A 16,860-nucleotide genomic window follows, 5' to 3' on the forward strand; every position below is an offset into this window, starting at 1 on the left:
AAGGGGGAAAGTTGTGACTCAGGCCTTAAAAGACTCATACAAAAACTTAAAAGGCTCACAGCATACACAAATTAAGGAAAAGATCTAGACAGAGTTAGACATATTTTTACTAAAACCAAATCTTGGTTATATTGAACTACTAAACAATGAGCTACAGTATACAGTCAACATTTCTGGGTGTCTGAGGGTTTTTTTCCTATTATTTTCTATTATTTCTATTATATTGTACTATAACTATGTTAAGTGATAATGCTGCAATAGCCATCATATTACAATATACATATGTATCAAAGTAAAAAAAAAAAAGAAAGAAAGAAAAAGAGTGCAGTAAGGTGAAAAACAAATGGGAGAGGAGGAAACAGATTCAGTAAGTTTAGCTGTGTAGACACACTCGACCAGAGCAGATACGGGTGTTAGCTAAAATATATTTTGCTTCTTTTGATAGTTTTTTCAAGACAGTTAAGACTTAAGCATATTCAAATACAAATAGGAAAAAGCTGGTAGAAATGAAATGAAGATAAAAGGAGAATCAACAGAATCAACAGAAGGATATCCTTGAAGACTAACAGTAACAGCAAATTCTTATTTAGAGTTTACTGTGTATGCCAGACACTGCCATTACACATTTCATACAACCCTATGAAGTATGTATTGTAACAATTTCCACTTTACAGAAGTCTCAGGACACTGCCTGAAGTCACAGACCTAGGAGGATATGTATGCAGGTTCTAAAGTCCCTGCTCTAAATCAGTATGTTTATACTGCAAAGCCTAATGAAGCCTTACCTTCTTAAGGGAAAAAAAGACATCTTTCCCACTGTAATAAGTGGTAGGTACATAATGAATGTTAAGTGAATTCAGACCTATGCTATTCTAAATCACTATGCTTATGTGTTTCTATGTTTCACAGTAGTAGTATTTCTTACTGTAAATCAGTCACTGTGGGGACTTCGCTGGTGGCACAGTGGTTAAGAGTCCACCTGCCAGAGCAGGGGACATGGGTTTGAGCCCTGGTCTGGGAAGATCCCGCGTGCCGCGGAGCAACTAAGCCTGTGCACCACAATTACTAAGTCTGCGCTCTAGAGTCTGTGTGTCACAGCCACCAAAGCCCCTGTACCTAGAGCCCATTCTCCGCAACTAGAGAAGCCACTGCAATGAGAAGCCCACACACCACAACGAAGAGTAGCTCCTGCTCACCGCAACTAGAGGAAGCCCGTGCACAGCAGCGAAGACCCAACGCAGCCTATATAAATAAACTCTACAAAAAAAAATCAGTCATTATGTATTAATAATGCTAACCATAATGGTAACGCAAAAGTTTTTTTTTTTTTTTTAAATATCCTTTCCCGGGCTTCCCTGGTGGCACAGTGGTTAAGAATCCACCTGCCAATGCAGGGGACACAGGTTCAAGCCCTGGTCCGGGAAGATCCCATGTGCCACGGAGCAACTAAGCCTGTGCACCACAACTACTCAGCCTGTGCTCTAGAGCCTGTGAGCCACAACTACTGAGCCTGTGTGCTACAACTACTGAAGCCCACATGCCTAGAGCCCGTGCTCCACAACGAGAAGCCACTACAATGGGAAGCCCACGTACCGCAACGAAGAGTAGCCCCCGCTCGCCACAACTAGAGAAAGCCCGCGCACAGCAACAAAGACCCAGTGCAGCCAAAAATAAATAAATTTATTAAAAACAACAAAAAAGAACACAACTAGAAAGACTATTTTAAATTAGCCCTCTTTATACAGGAAATATTCTCAAAATTTAAATTTAATTTAATTTAAATTTTAATTTAATAATTTAATACATGCTATTTTACAGCAACCTGAAGACTAAAAGGACCAAGAACACCCTAGAGTGTTCAAGTTTGTGTTGGGGTTCAACCCATCTAAGAAGGATCAGGTTAAAAATAGGTGGAAACATCATTAAGTAATCCTTTAAGGGGTCAGACATTTATTTGGGTTTTATAAAATGGCAAAAAAGCCTTGAGATACAGTCTAAGCCTTAGGTAACTACAGATTGTTTTTGCTTTTTCCTTAAAATTGTTTAATAGACTTTATTTTTTAAAGCAGTTTTAGGTTCACAGCATAACTAAAGTACAGACTGTTTTGTGTATGAAAAATTACCTCTAAAATGAGATTAAGGTTTGTAGTGAGAGCCTGAACACGGTGGAAACCAGCAATCAGGGAAATAGGCAAGAAACCTTGCTCATCCATCTTTCTCCTAAGAAAGAAGTCCCGTTCCAAGTTTTCTATACTGAAGTAATATTCACTGAAAAAAGAAGAAGTAAATATAAATTTCATCAATTTATTCAACAGAATATTAAAATGTCTATGGCTTATAATATCAATTGTTATAAAACTATTTTGATTTATTAATAACATTATATACATTTAACATGACATACATAGGGTAAATATAATAACAACAAAACCCTATTGTTAGTAATTTCTCTTACACAGGTAGAAAGAAATTTAGAATACTATCTTCCCAAAAACGTACTTCTTTGTTAGATCAGCTTTACCCAGGTATAAACAATTAACCATACTTTAAAACATTTCAATAATTAACTTTTTAATGAGTCAATTAAGTGAAAAATTTCATTTCAAAGCTACTTGAACTTGCTTCATTTAAACACTAAATAACAAAGTTAAACACATCAACAGACTGCCTTCCAACTTTTTCCCATCACTGAAAATAATGGTATGTTGGAAGTATTCTTTGTCAAGTTTACAGAGTAGATTAGTTTGTTTTCTAAATTGGCAGGGTACTGACATTGTTTAATACTTCTGAACCCTAGCATTCAGCACAATGCTTAGTAAAAACTGAGTGAATATGTGGACATAGATGCACACAATTTTATATTTGAATGGTTCACTATCTCCCCTCTTCGAGAGGCAGAACTATAAAAGACGTTAAAAGTGAACAGAATACAGTTAAACAAAGAATATCTGCAACACCATGAGGTATATACATGGGCAAAAAAAAATACAGAAGCAACTTATACACCTTAATCTTCTCTCTAGGAGAGTATAAAGAGAAGTGTAAATGAACAAACTGTATCATCAACAACTACAAGTTCCACCAAGATATAAAGATAATATGAAGAATACATATAATAATGGCATTTGAGAAACACATGTTTAAATTACAGCCTGCATATAAAAAAAACGAGAACAAGATTCTAGAAAAACAGAAGAGGATAAATAGGGGGAAATGTAGAAAAGAATAATACAAAAGAAATACATGACATCAAATGATATGGCTTACAGTTTAAAATTCCTATACTGTTTCCAAATCACAGAGCAAGTTTTCAAAGAAGGGTGGCAAATGATAAGAAAGCACACCAGCTCATATATTTGGGAGTAAGATTGGGTAACTCAAGATACCCTTGAATTATTTAGGTCAAATTCTAACTTTGAAGAAATAATCACCTACAACTGAAAACTGGCTTTGAGCTACCTTTCATTGGGTGGGAAAAATGTCTTATTTTAGAAATGTAAATACCCAAGTTACTTCTTTATACTCTGATATTTATCCAACTATCAAAGTGCAAAGCTCCCTTAGATCAGTGAAATACAACTGACATCGCAGTAACACTAGTAAATCATTTACTCTTCTTAAACGCTGAAGAAAATAATTGAAGTCTTAAAGAAATTAACATTTTGATTTTTGTTATGCTTCAAAAGCCCTTTTCACAGTGCCTGGCATGTGGTGGGCACATAATACATCTGTTCTGCTTTCTGTTACACTTCAAAAGCCCTTTCACAGTGGCTAAAATGCAGTAGGCACATAATACATATGCATAAATTCGAAATTTTCAGACATTAAGACATCTGATTTAAACACAAGTTAAAAGTATTCTTAGACAAAAACTTCTCTGAATAATTAGTAAGATGTCTTTTTAATCTAGTACTCTGTGAGAAACACAGTATCTAAATAAATTCATAAATCACTATTACCTATAGTATACACTTTTTAAAACTTCTAACGGGCTGCAAACATACTTATGTCTAAATCTGAATGCCAAGAGACTGCCCCAGTTAAAAATAATCAAGATCTTCCATTTTTAATGTCCTGACATCAAAAATGTCTAATTATTAACATACATTTTCAGTTAAAATGATTTTAAGAACCATCCATAATACAGTTAAGCCTCCTACTTCAAAATATTTAGCATAATATTCCTGAAGTACAAGAAGTTTTTCAGTAACTTCTCAAAGAGGAAAATCGAAACCCTAATGAATAAGCCTATCTATGTTTGAGAAACCTTAAAGACAAAAAGTCAAAAGCATGACTCCTCAAATCCAGATGTCCACTAATCAGAGAACAGTAACAGTGAAGAGCCATTCTAAACCTGGTGCTCTAGTATCTGCCAAAAACTCTGCTGCTAAATAATAACAAAAAAAGGAGTCATGCCAATGCCATGTCTGATACTTTGTTCAGTGTCCTAGGGCACATTATCATGTCCTACCTTAGAAGCTCTGGATTCTACACTGCATGATCAGAAATTCTGTCAACACTAAGTAGCTATGCTCCTCCCTCACTTGTATGAGCACATTGGAGGCCGATTATCCTGACATGGAGTTGCATGTCCACTGTCAGGTCTCAGAAGGGACCTGGCAGCAAGAGTTACAAAGGAAGACAGGAATAGTGTTTTGAAGTTGATAGCCACATGCCAGGCACTTTCTGCCCATAAAAAGGCCCTTTTCTTCAGTGTTTCCGTCAACTGTAACAAAAGAAGCAAGAATAAAATAAACAAGTTGCTTCATATTGTAAGCCAATCAAATCCACCATGAAGGCATCCCAGGAAGATGCCTGGCTGATGCTGATGAAGATATTATTTTCTATTAATGGATTAGGGTCCATTTTATTTTTAAAATAAAGGTGGATGTTTTAAAAATGCTTATGGGGCTTCCCTGGTGGTACAGTGGTTAAGAATCTGCCTGCCAATGCAGGGGACACAGGTTCGAGCCCTGGTCAGGGAAGATCCCACATGCTGCGGAGCAACTAAGCCCGTGCGCCACAATTACTGAAGCCTGTGCTCTAAGACCCACGAGCCACAACTGAGCCCGCGTGCCGCAACTACTGAAGCTCGCGCATCTAGAGCCTGTGCTCCGCAACAAGAGAAGCCACCGCAATGAGAAGCCCGCGCACCGCAACAAAGATTAGCTCCCGCTTACCACAACAAGAGAATGCTTGGGTGCAGCAATGAAGACCCAACAAAGCCAAAAAACTAAAAAATAAATAAATAAATAAATAAAAATGCTTATGCCTTTTCAAAAATAGCCTTTTTCCTTCCCTTTATAAGGATAAAAAAAGGTTCAAATTTCAGTAAATTAGTTAGGCATATCACTTGGAAATACTTTTCTCACCACTATATAAACACACTATATAAATATGCAAAACATCCTACACAATACTAACAGGCAGAGGGGTTATTTTTTGCTTAAAGATAATACAACAAACTAATATTCTCCTAAACTTCAAGTTCAATATTCAGAAAGCAACTATTACAAGAACTAAAATAAAAAGTCTAAAACTAAAAAAGATTAGGTAGTCTCCTTTGAATATGTGTCACAAAGAAAGAGAACTTAAAAGTTAAAAAATAAACTTACGATTCTGAAACCAATTGTTATAAAAGTCAGATGATATCACCATTTTTTGCCATTTATGTTCATTTGCAAATTTTAATATAAATTTATTTGCAAATAAGCTAAATTTCACTTGTTCAATTTCAAACATATGAAGTAGTTTTATATTCTTATATTTAATCATTCATATTATGCCGTGACATTTTAACTAATATCCTTTAAGCAGAGAAGTACCTCAAGAGAGAAAGGAGTCTTATATAAATAATAACATGAACCAAAAATAAAATTTTTTAAATACTTTATACATGCTCTACTAACATTTCCTAGAAACAAAATATAAAATACTATTAAAATGTCCTAATTTTACTAATAAACAGCTCAGAAAATGTGTTATATTATCAGTGATGTTAAAGTTTGATATTGCAATGGATTTTCCTGCCCCATCTCTTTATGTCTGATTGACTTACATTTGGCGTTTAATATACTCTTTAAGCAATGCTTCTTCCACAGGATACACCTGTACGCCTGTACCATCATCATAGTAATACATCATACTGGTATTAAGTTCTGTTTGAAATGGTTGACCAGTCCTTTCACCATGTTCTTGATAACCATATGAATAATCAAAGTTCACTTGATGTAATAAAGAAAAAGAAAAATGATCACAGATTGAAAAAAAAAAAGAAGTAGTTACTATAAAGAAAAATCCAAAGTGAAGTATCTCAAGGGGTAACAAACAAATACAAAACCATCTTTATTATCAGACACGTAAAATCAGTTAAAACAGTATGTGGGATAGTGGGAAAAACAGACAACTTGCACACTTTTTTCAGTGTTTATCTAATTTAACAAAACAAAAAATCAAGTCTCACATCGAGGATTTCCTCTGCCTCGTCCTCTTCCCCGTCCTCGGCCTCTTCCTCGGCCTCTAAAAGTACCTCGGATATTACCACACTCACTTCTCACATTGGAAACTTCATCTTGATCATCTCTCTTTTCTCTTTCACGCCTCCAACCTTTTTTAAAATAAAAATATTTTTATACATTCCAATTTGCAACTATGAAAACATGATTATCTTTATGAAAATGTGGTAACCACCCCCCCCTTCCCACTTTGTAACTAGTTATTAGTAACCAGTCATTCTTCAGAAAGATACAAACTGGGGCTTCCCTGGTGGTGCAGTGGTTGAGAGTCTGCCTGCCGATGCAGGGGACGCGGGTTCGTGCCCCGGTCCGGGAAGATCCCTCATGCCGCGGAGCAGCTAGGCCCGTGAGCCATGGCCACTGAGCCTGCACGTCCGGAGCCTGTGCTCCGCAACGGGAGAGGCCACAACAGTGAGAGGCCCGCGTACCGCAAAAAAAAAAAAAAAAAAAAAAAGACAGATACAAACTTAAGAGATTCCATAGGAATTTGTCAAAATGTCTCTGGCATAAAAGACATCTTATGCATTGACATATAAAGAAGATATTCTGATAAGTAAAGTAACATACTAAAAAAAAGATAACGAGATCGTTTGCTAAAACTGTACTGTTAAAAATTTAACAAATTCCAAGACAACTGAGTTTTGTACTATATAAAACTCCTAAAAAGAAAAACTTATTTTCACAATAATACTTATTTTCACAAATAGGAATTTTTTTAAGGAAAGGGTGTTTCTATTTAAGTAAAAGACATTTCTTTTAAAGAAAAAAGGAAATGAAAACTGGGAGAAGATATCTGCAGAACAATATAGCAATTATATCCAGAATACATATAGAACTCATACAAATGTCTCTTATGCCCTCATGCATCCTCTCTCTCTCTCTCTCTCTCTCTCTCTCTGTCTCACACACACACACACACACACACACACACACACACAAACACACACACACACACCCTGCAACCAAATAGGAAAAAATCATTAAAAGACTGGCAGGGCAAGCAAGGAAATGCAAATAGACAATTTAAAAAACGGTGCTCAGCCTCCGTGGCCTTGAGAAATGCAAATTAAGACAATGAAAGAGTATTTTTTAATCTGTCCCAGTCTGAAAAACATTTTAAGGTCCCATAATATCAATATTTTTTATTTTTCTGTTTTGTTTTTTCTTTTTTGGCTGTACTTTGTAGCATGAGGCATCCTAGTTCCCCTACCAAGGATCGAGATCAAACCTGTACCCTCTGCAGTCCTGCAGTGGAAACAGAGTCCCAACCACTGGACCACCAGGGAATTCCCAATAGCAAATGTTGACCAAGACAGAACTTCTATATAATGCTGGAGTAAAAACAAGTACATTTCAATTTTGAAAAACAATTGGGAACAATCAAATAAGTAAAGGTATGTATACCCCAGAGACCAGGGTTTTCAGCCATGGCATAACTGACGTTTTGAGCCAGATAACTCTTTAGTGTGGAGGCTGTCCTGGGTAGTGTAGGATGTTTAGCATTATCCTTGGTCTCTACTCACTAGATACCACTAGCAAGTTTTAGAATTTTGAAGTCATATTTTGTGGACAATTGAGTAAATATAACCATTGACTAGATTTTAGATGATATAATGAATTAGTGTTGATTTTCTTAGATGCTGCATTTTCTTGGGACATCAGTGCTGAAGTGTCACGATATCTGCAAAGTACTTTCAAATGATTCAGCAGATGGATGAATTAAAGATAGCAGAGTTACTAAATCTGGACGTTGATTAGACAGGGACTCACTGTACAATGCTTTCACAGGACAATATGCCTTAAAAATTATCAGACTTAAAAGACTTCAGTAGAAAACTATAAAAGCAAATGCTCAGGGAATTCCCTGGCGGTCCAGTGGTTAGGACTCAACACTTTCACTGCCGAGGGCATGGGTTCAATCCCTGCTCAGGGAACTAAGATCCCACAAGCTGCGTGGGGTGGCCAAATAAACCCAAACAAACAAAAAACACAAATGCTCAGCCAACTGCTTCCTCATATCCTCCTGTCCTCTTCTTTCTGAAACTTGAACAAACCCTGCTGAAATAATGTATCTGGGCAATGATTTTTTTTTAAATTAATTAATTTTATTTACTTATTTTTGGCTATGTTGGGTCTTTGTTGCTGTGCATGGGCTTTCTCTAGTTGTGGTGAGCAGGGGCTACTCTTCGTTGCAGTGTGCGGGCTTCTCATTGTCGTGGCTTCTCTTGTTGCGGAGCACGGGCTCTAGGCACGCGGGCTTCAGTTGCAGCACGTGGGCTCAGGAGTTGTGGCTCACGGGCTCTAGAGCACAGGCTCAGTAGTTGTGGTGCACGGGCTTAGCTGCTCCACGGCATGTGGGATCTTCCCGGACCAGGGCTCGAACCCGTGTCCCCTGCATTGATAGGCGGATTCTTAACCACTGAGCCACCAGGGAAGTCCCTGATGGGACACTTTATGATGGATGGATAAGGCTAACAACACCTGAACCAACTCAACCGCAACATAATCTGAAAGTAAGACACCCAGACATTTTATTCCTACTGCTGTGACACAAACACACTATGAAATATTCCTACCAAAACAAAAACAAAAATAATCTGGATCCTCACCAAACCTCTAGTTATTATTACCAGTTACACTTAGAAAAGACAAAGGAACATGTTAAGGAGTATCACGATAAAGCATTTAGCCAAATCCAAAATATGGGAAATTCCACAAGACATATGACCTAACATATAGCAAAGGAAAGAAACATTGGTGGGACTTCCCTGGTGGTACAGTGGTTAAGAATCTATCTGCCAATTCAGGGGACACAGGTTTGAGCCCTGGTCTGGGAAGATCCCACATGCCACAGAGCAACTAAGCCCATGAGCCACAACTACTGAGTCTGTGCTATACAGCCGACAAGCCACAACTACTGAGTCCACATACCACAACTACTGAAGCTGGCACGCCTAGAGCCCATGCTCTGCAACAAAGTGAAGCCACCGCCATGAGAAGCCCGCAGACCAAAACAAAGAGTAGCCCCCATATCCGCAACTAAAGAAAGCCTGCGCACAGAAACTAAGACCCAACACAGCCAAAAATAAAATAAATAAATTAAAAAAAAGAAACATTTGGCAATTTCTTATTACGTTAAATATACATTTACCGGGGACTTCCTTGGCAGTCCAGTGGTTATAACTCCACGCTTTCACTGCAGGGGGCATGGGTTCAATCCTTAGTCGGGGAACTAAGATCCCGCATGCTGCATGGCACAGCAAAAAAATATACACACACACACGTTTACCATACCACCTAGCAATCCACTCCTAGATGTTTACCCGAGAATCTAAGACATATGCCCACACAAAGGTTCGTACACAAATGTTCATGGCGGCATTACTCATAACAAGCAAAAACTGGTAACAAGCCAAATATCCACCAACATGAATGGATAAAGGAGAATATCCATTCAATAGAAAACTATTATGCAATAAAGAGGTAGAAACTACTGATATATGGAACAATACTGATGAAGGTGAAAATCATTATGCTGAGCAAAAGAACACAAGAGGATATAATTTATATTTCACAGTTCAATTTATATGAAATTCTGAAAAGATAAATCTGATAGAAAGTAGACTCGTGGTTAGGGGACTTGACAGTAATTTCAGTGTACTTTAATATATATACTTATTAACTCAGTAAAGTTGACTTTTTTAAAGAAGGATCCAGAAGCCACCCGGAAGAGGCTCCCACTAGCCAACTCTGGGACAATTTGAGCATCAGATTAAACAATCATGATAACAATTCAACCACTGAAAACATAAGAAGCCTTTAGTCCACACTGATAATAGGAAGTTGTTATTTACAGTGGAATGCCAGCTAATAAATATAGAAAGAATGAGGCAGTAAGACAAATACCAGTATAGTGAAATTCTGAAGATTACCTATTCAGCATTTGCAACCATCATGGTAATAATCAGGGAAGAATAAAAATCACCAATGGAAACTGAAGCTTATATGAAAAGTCTGATGAAAAAATGGGTATTCCCACAGTCTCAAAGTTTCTCTCCACAAATTACATGTTAATTACCAAGGGAAAAAGGGTATCTTTACAATAAAGAAACCTGGAGTACCTCATCTTAACCAAGTGCTCAAAGTTAATATCACCAATAATAAGATAAACCAATACCACATGTATTTTCAAGTTATACACTACAAAGAAAACCATTTAACTTTTGCAGTATTCCTGCCAAAAATTTATAACCCAAATCCAATCATGAGGAAACATGAGAAAACCCAAAGGTATAAGTATAGCTACCACATTACTGTCCTATAGCCTTCAGAAAAAAATCAACGTCATGAAAGACAAAAGCAGAAGAATTATTCCAGACTAACAGAGACAACTAAAAGCAATGTGTGATCACAGATGAGATCCCGGAAAAGAGGAGAAAAAAACTGTAAAGGGCATTATTGAGAAATTCTGCCTGTGGATAGTCACAGTGTATTACTGACCTTATGATACATACTCTGAAGGTATTTAGGGTTAAAGGGGCACAATGTCTGCAACTTACTCTCAAATAGTTTATACTATACATGGTTATTAAAATAGTAAGATTAAGACTAGATTAGTCATTTTTCTCTTAGAATGTTACTTACTTCGTGTGTCATTTCTCCTATTATGTGATGTTTTATTTGCTTCAGGTTGACATCTTGAGCTATTCCGGGATCCTGGTCTTTCTTGACTGTCTGGTCTTACATCATCTAAGTGGAGTGGTACCCACTTGTGCTTATTAGCTTGAAAAAAACAAAATAAAACCATTAATGACAATGCACAATTTTCATTAAAGCTTTGCAATTGTGAAAGAACTCTAAATTTTTTTTTTTTTTTTTTTGTGGTACGCGGGCCTCTCACTGTTGTGGCCTCTCCTGTTGCGGAGCACAGGCTCCGGACGCAAAGGCTCAGTGGCCATGGCTCATGGGCCCAACCGCTCCATGGCATGTGGGATCCTCCCGGACCGGGGCACGAACCCATGTCCCCTGCATCAGCAGGCGGACTCTCAACCACTGTGCCACCAGGGAAGCCCAGGACTCTAAATTTTAATTAAATAAATGAAAGACTTAATTTGTCCTTAAAGGTATTAGTTGTAGAGTACCAAAATGATTTTCTTCTGCTCCCTCAGCTCTTTAATAAACTTGTTTGGGCAAATAATAAGTTTCTAAAACTCAAGTGAAAAGCCAGTGATAGGGTATCATTGGAATTCTTTTGCTTTTAAGTGAAATGCACACTCTTCTGCTTAATTCTGACAAATGAGCCATAAAAAATATTAAGTGTACACACTACTTCCATCTAATACTTGATACTTAGGCTTCAGAACAGGGTATACCTGATAACTGTTTGACCAGTGATTCAAAACACTTTTAGTTTCAAATCACTGCCTCAAATATTAATTTATCCAGCATCACTACTAATGAAAGAGCTTTTTAAAAATTAAGTATAAAATCTGTCTAACTGCATTTGATAAACCTTTGTATAGCTACTACACATTTTCCTAACTTCTTAAGAGATACAAGCAATTTAAAGCTTCTTGTTGACTAAATGATAGTGTAATTAATTGTTATATTTAGTATAGTGAAATTCTGAAGGTTACCTATTCATGAATTCCATAGTTAAGGTTTCAAAATGTTCAGTCTTCTGCCCACTATATATGTCAACTAAAACAAAAAGACTCATGGGCAAAGGAAAAACTATCAAAGTAATTACAGGAATATTAGTGTACTAATTTCCTACTAATACTGCAAACTACAGACAGATAAGGAAAAGAGAATAATAAAAAATCTAAAAACTCCTTAAAGTCTATACTGTAAATTCTATCAATGAGATTCTTTGGGCATAAATAAGCACTTAAAGATAAACATGTGTGCTCTAAGGAGAGTCAATACATGACCCGATTATATAAAATTACTTTAACTAAAACACCCTCATTTTAGTGTTGGCTAATCAGTTTTAATTGAAGCAACTAACAAGGAAGACAAATTTTAGAGCAGGATAGGTCTTGTTACCTGTATGACTTCTAGACAGTCAAAAAGACTACTTATGTATCAAAGGAGCATGAATAAGGTAAGTGATTAAGCATTCAAGAAATGGGGAGGGCCTCCCTGGTGGCGCAGTGGTTGAGAGTCCGCCTGCCGATGCAGGGGATACGGGTTCGTGCCCCGGTCTGGGAGGATCCCATATGCCGCGGAGCGGCTGGGCCCGTGAGCCATGGCTGCTGAGCCTGCGCATCCGGAGCCTGTGCTCCGCAACGGGAGAGGCCACAACAGTGAGAGGCCCGCATACCACAAAAAAAAAAAAAAAAAAAAAAAAAAAAAAAGAAATGGGGAAATTTTTTGTAACAACCACATGGTTGTCCTACTGCCACCACTTCTGAGCAATTACCCTTGGCATACTATATGGAGTGAGCCTCATGATTACCCTGCAGCTAAGGATAATAGTAATCAAAAAACAAAAATCCAAGTAAGTGCTCAGTATACGGTAGGCTGTTAGTTCCATTATTAAAGAAGTTGGCTGGCAACTACTTCATCATGAAATGTCCCCTCCCATGCCCCATCACCTCCAAGAATTAAAATGCTTCAATGGCTTCCCACAGCACTTAAAATGCCAATTCCAAGTTACCAAAGCCCTGAATAACATGGACCTTTCCTACCTCTCCAATAGCAACCCCTGCCCTCTCCCCAGAGTTTACTTTGCCTCAGCTACTGACCTTTGGACAGTTTAAAGAACTTTTCTGCCTAAAAACCCCTGAAGACACTTTTATTGAGACTCAGAACACTGAATGAGAATATGCTTTTACCAGTTAAATCATAATCTGTCCCTAGACACATGAGAAGTTCCTAAAAGAATATGGAAAAGGATGTAAAGACAATATTTTTTTCCTTCAAAGCGTAATGGGGGAATGCAATGAGGAAAAAGAGTTGACCAAGATTGTTCTCAATTTTGTCTCAGAAAAATATTTTCTCAAAATTTCCTGAAAAAAAGGGAGCCGTTCCAATGCAGATTTAAAAAACAATAGTTATCATACAACTTTCCAAGAATATATCTACACCCACCTCTATAGGTGGAATTTAAATCCATTCTTACATAAAATACAAGTCAAACATAGAGAGGAAAGTCTCATAGTTCAGAAATGCTACAAAAGCAAAATCAGTTACCATTGTAGATGGTATCCTGAAGAAATCCAAACTACTAACTGGTGACTACCAGGAATCAACTGATTAAATACAATTCTTCATTACTACAACTCTCTTCAAAAACTTAAAAGTCAAAATGAAGATATAAACAAACTAACCTTTCTTTCGTTGATTACTTGACTGAGCCTCATCCTCACTGACATTTTCACCAGGACCATCTAATTTTGTTTCCCGGCTTTCTTTGCTTTCACTGTTACTTGTCTTTTCAACCTTGTCTTCTCTTTCTTTTCTGTTTTGTGGCTTCTTGTTTCCTAGGCTGATGACACTCTGACACTGCAAAAAGGTTTTCTGAATGAAATAATTTTCATGAACATTTTCACCAACATATCCAAAAATCTGTGGTAACACCTTACCTAAATATCGCAAAAAGAATGACAACTTTTATCAAAAATAAAAAACGACTTTACAAAAGACACTGTTAAAAGTCATTTGAAAAACTGGAAGAAAATATTTGCTAAGTATTTGATAAAAGGACTTGTATTTAAAATATATAATGAACTCTATAATGCAGTAACAAGAAAACAATTGAAATGTGGGCTAGAGTTGAACAGACACTTCATCAAAAAGATATACTGATGACAAATGTACATGAAAATGTGCTTGACATCGTTAGAAAAATGCAAATTAAAAACTATAGTGTGATACCACTATACACCTACTAGACTGACTAAAATTAAAAGGCTGACCACACTGAGTATTAGTGAGGCTACAGAATAACTAGAATTCTCATACACTGCTGGTGGAATAAAAAGTTTGGTAGTTTTAAAAGTTAAATAAATAGCTACCATAAAATCCAACCATTCTACTCCCAAGAAAAACAAAAGCATTATTCCATGCAAATTTTTGTACACAAATGTTTATATAGCAGCTTTATTTATTTATTTTTTATATAAATTTATTTATTTTTGACTGCGTTGTATCTTCGTTGCTTCACACGGGCTTTCTCTAGTTGTGGCGAGCGGGGGCTACTCTTTGTTGTGGTGCGCAGGTTTCCTCATTGCGGTGGCTTCTCTTGCTGTGGAGCATGGGCTCTAGGCGTGCGGGCTTCAGTAGTTGTGGCACGCGGGCTCTAGAGCGCAGGCTCAGTTGTTGTGGCGCACGGGCTTAGTTGCTCCACAGCATGTGGGATCTTCCCGGACCAGGGCTCGAACCCTTGTCCCCTGCATTGGCAGGCGGATTCTTTAACCACTGCGCCACCAGGAAAGTCCTGATATAGCAGCTTTATTCTTAATAGCCAAAAACTGGAATCAACACAAATGTCCACCAATAGGTGACTGGACAGCGTTATATCCATACAATGGAGTACTACCCAGAAAATAAGAAGGAATGAACTACTAATACGTATAACATAAATAAATCTCAAAATAATTAAGCTAAATGAAAGCCAGAAAAAAAAAGAATGCATCCTGTATGACTCCACTTACATAAAATTGTAGAAAATGTATTGTAAATCAACTATACTCCAATAAAAAAAAACTGTAGAAAATGAAAATTAACTAAGTGACAGAAAGCTTATCAGTGGTTGTCTGGGATGATGGGGTGAGGGGGTGGAATGTGACAGGAAGAATTACAAATTAAGTTCATTATCTTGTTTGTGGCAAAGGTTTCATAGGTCAAAGTATATCAAACTGTACACTTTATATATGTGCAGTTTATTATGTCATTTATACAACAACTAAGCTGCTTTATATGTTGTTTAAACTACACACCAATAATTCTGCACAAATTACAAATAGCAAGATGTACAGTGTCAAATGAAACCATGTAACCAAATACCATATATGCTACTTCTCTAAAAAGACTTTTGATAGAATATCCCAGAACATCTTTTAGAACTTCTTTCATAGACAAATTAAAAATCCATTTACTGAACATCTCTTGATATGATATATATGCATATATATGCATGTGTATATATAGTTAGGACTTCACACATTGAAAAGACTGTAACTCAAAGAAAACATATATAGAATACATTCTGAAACACAAAATGGGCTTCACTTAGACACATTAAAAAGTAATCTACTGTAGGCATTACGTGAAGCTGACAGCATGGTACCCCATCCTTTCCAAATGTATGGTCCTGAGAATACAACCAGATGAAGGCAATGTGATGAATGAAATCAAGGTATCTGAAAAATGGGTATTTTATTAATGCAATTCTCTAAATTTGAAGTAAAATAAATTCAGCATGTTAAAATGAGAATACCTTCCCTTTATTTTTTTTTAAAAAAAGAAGTCTTAAAACAATACTCACTTCAGTGTTCACTAATTCACTTGGTGTTGGCCAGTTCACCATATCGCTGAAATCACTAGCCTAAGAGGTAAATAAAAGAAGTGTTATGTCTGCAATTTAGAAATTTTAAGTAGAAAAAATATTTTCTAAAAGTGAAAGCAATTTTTAAAATCACCCTCATTCAATTATATGCAGGCATTTGCAAAAATAATTCAAAACCTTCTCCAAACAACAGAACACAGCAAGAGTAATGTCTTATGATCCAACATGTGGCATGAATAATGACCTTGACTAAACTGATAGAGACAGGATAACAGAGGCATATGGGGATTTGGATAAAGGCTACAATTTTCTAGTATATTAACTTTAAACTAACTATCAATGATAGACTTAGAAGAGAAAAATACACAATAATCTAAGAGGAGTTCCTTTCAAAATAGTTAAAAACTATTTCTTGTCATGACATACCTTGTTGGGTTTCTTTGTCTTGAGTTTTCCTGCTTTTATAATTTGGGGGGAACTGGGCTCTAAAACAAAACAAAAAAACATAGAATTGTTTTTACAACCACATCATGCAAAATATTTAACAAAATAACAATTAAACCAATTTCAGTTAAGTCAGTGGAATAATTATTTTCAACAAAATCCAAAGTTCTGAGACTCAAATTCCTAACAAGAAATCAACTACATTTCAAATGTAGATTCAAAGTGGTCTTCAGTGTTCAAATCAAGAAGTAGAAAATATTAAGTTTATTTACACTGAACTGATAGACCAATCCGTTCACTTACAGAATGTAACACGGAAAAATTAGCAATATAACATGTTTTAATACAGTAAAGTTAGTGAATCAACTCCCAATGCAATACATTTTT

The 16,860-nt window shown here is 36.5% G+C and overlaps 1 protein-coding gene across 1 annotated transcript in view; it reads right to left on the reverse strand.

The window, feature by feature from the left end:
- Positions 1-16,860, reverse strand: part of LARP1B (La ribonucleoprotein 1B) — a gene marked incomplete at both ends in the record, with an annotated part of 144,015 nt that overhangs the window by 113,131 nt on the left and 14,024 nt on the right. The window contains 7 exon segments of the mRNA XM_079707322.1: positions 2,124-2,268; positions 6,059-6,224; positions 6,464-6,607; positions 11,160-11,297; positions 13,850-14,024; positions 16,009-16,068; positions 16,456-16,514. Of these exon segments, the coding sequence (XP_079563448.1) occupies positions 2,124-2,268; positions 6,059-6,224; positions 6,464-6,607; positions 11,160-11,297; positions 13,850-14,024; positions 16,009-16,068; positions 16,456-16,514 (887 nt within the window).

The sequence above is a fragment of the Hyperoodon ampullatus genome, assembly GCF_949752795.1.
Source record: "Hyperoodon ampullatus genome assembly, chromosome: 1".
Taxonomy (NCBI): Eukaryota; Metazoa; Chordata; class Mammalia; order Artiodactyla; family Ziphiidae; genus Hyperoodon; species Hyperoodon ampullatus.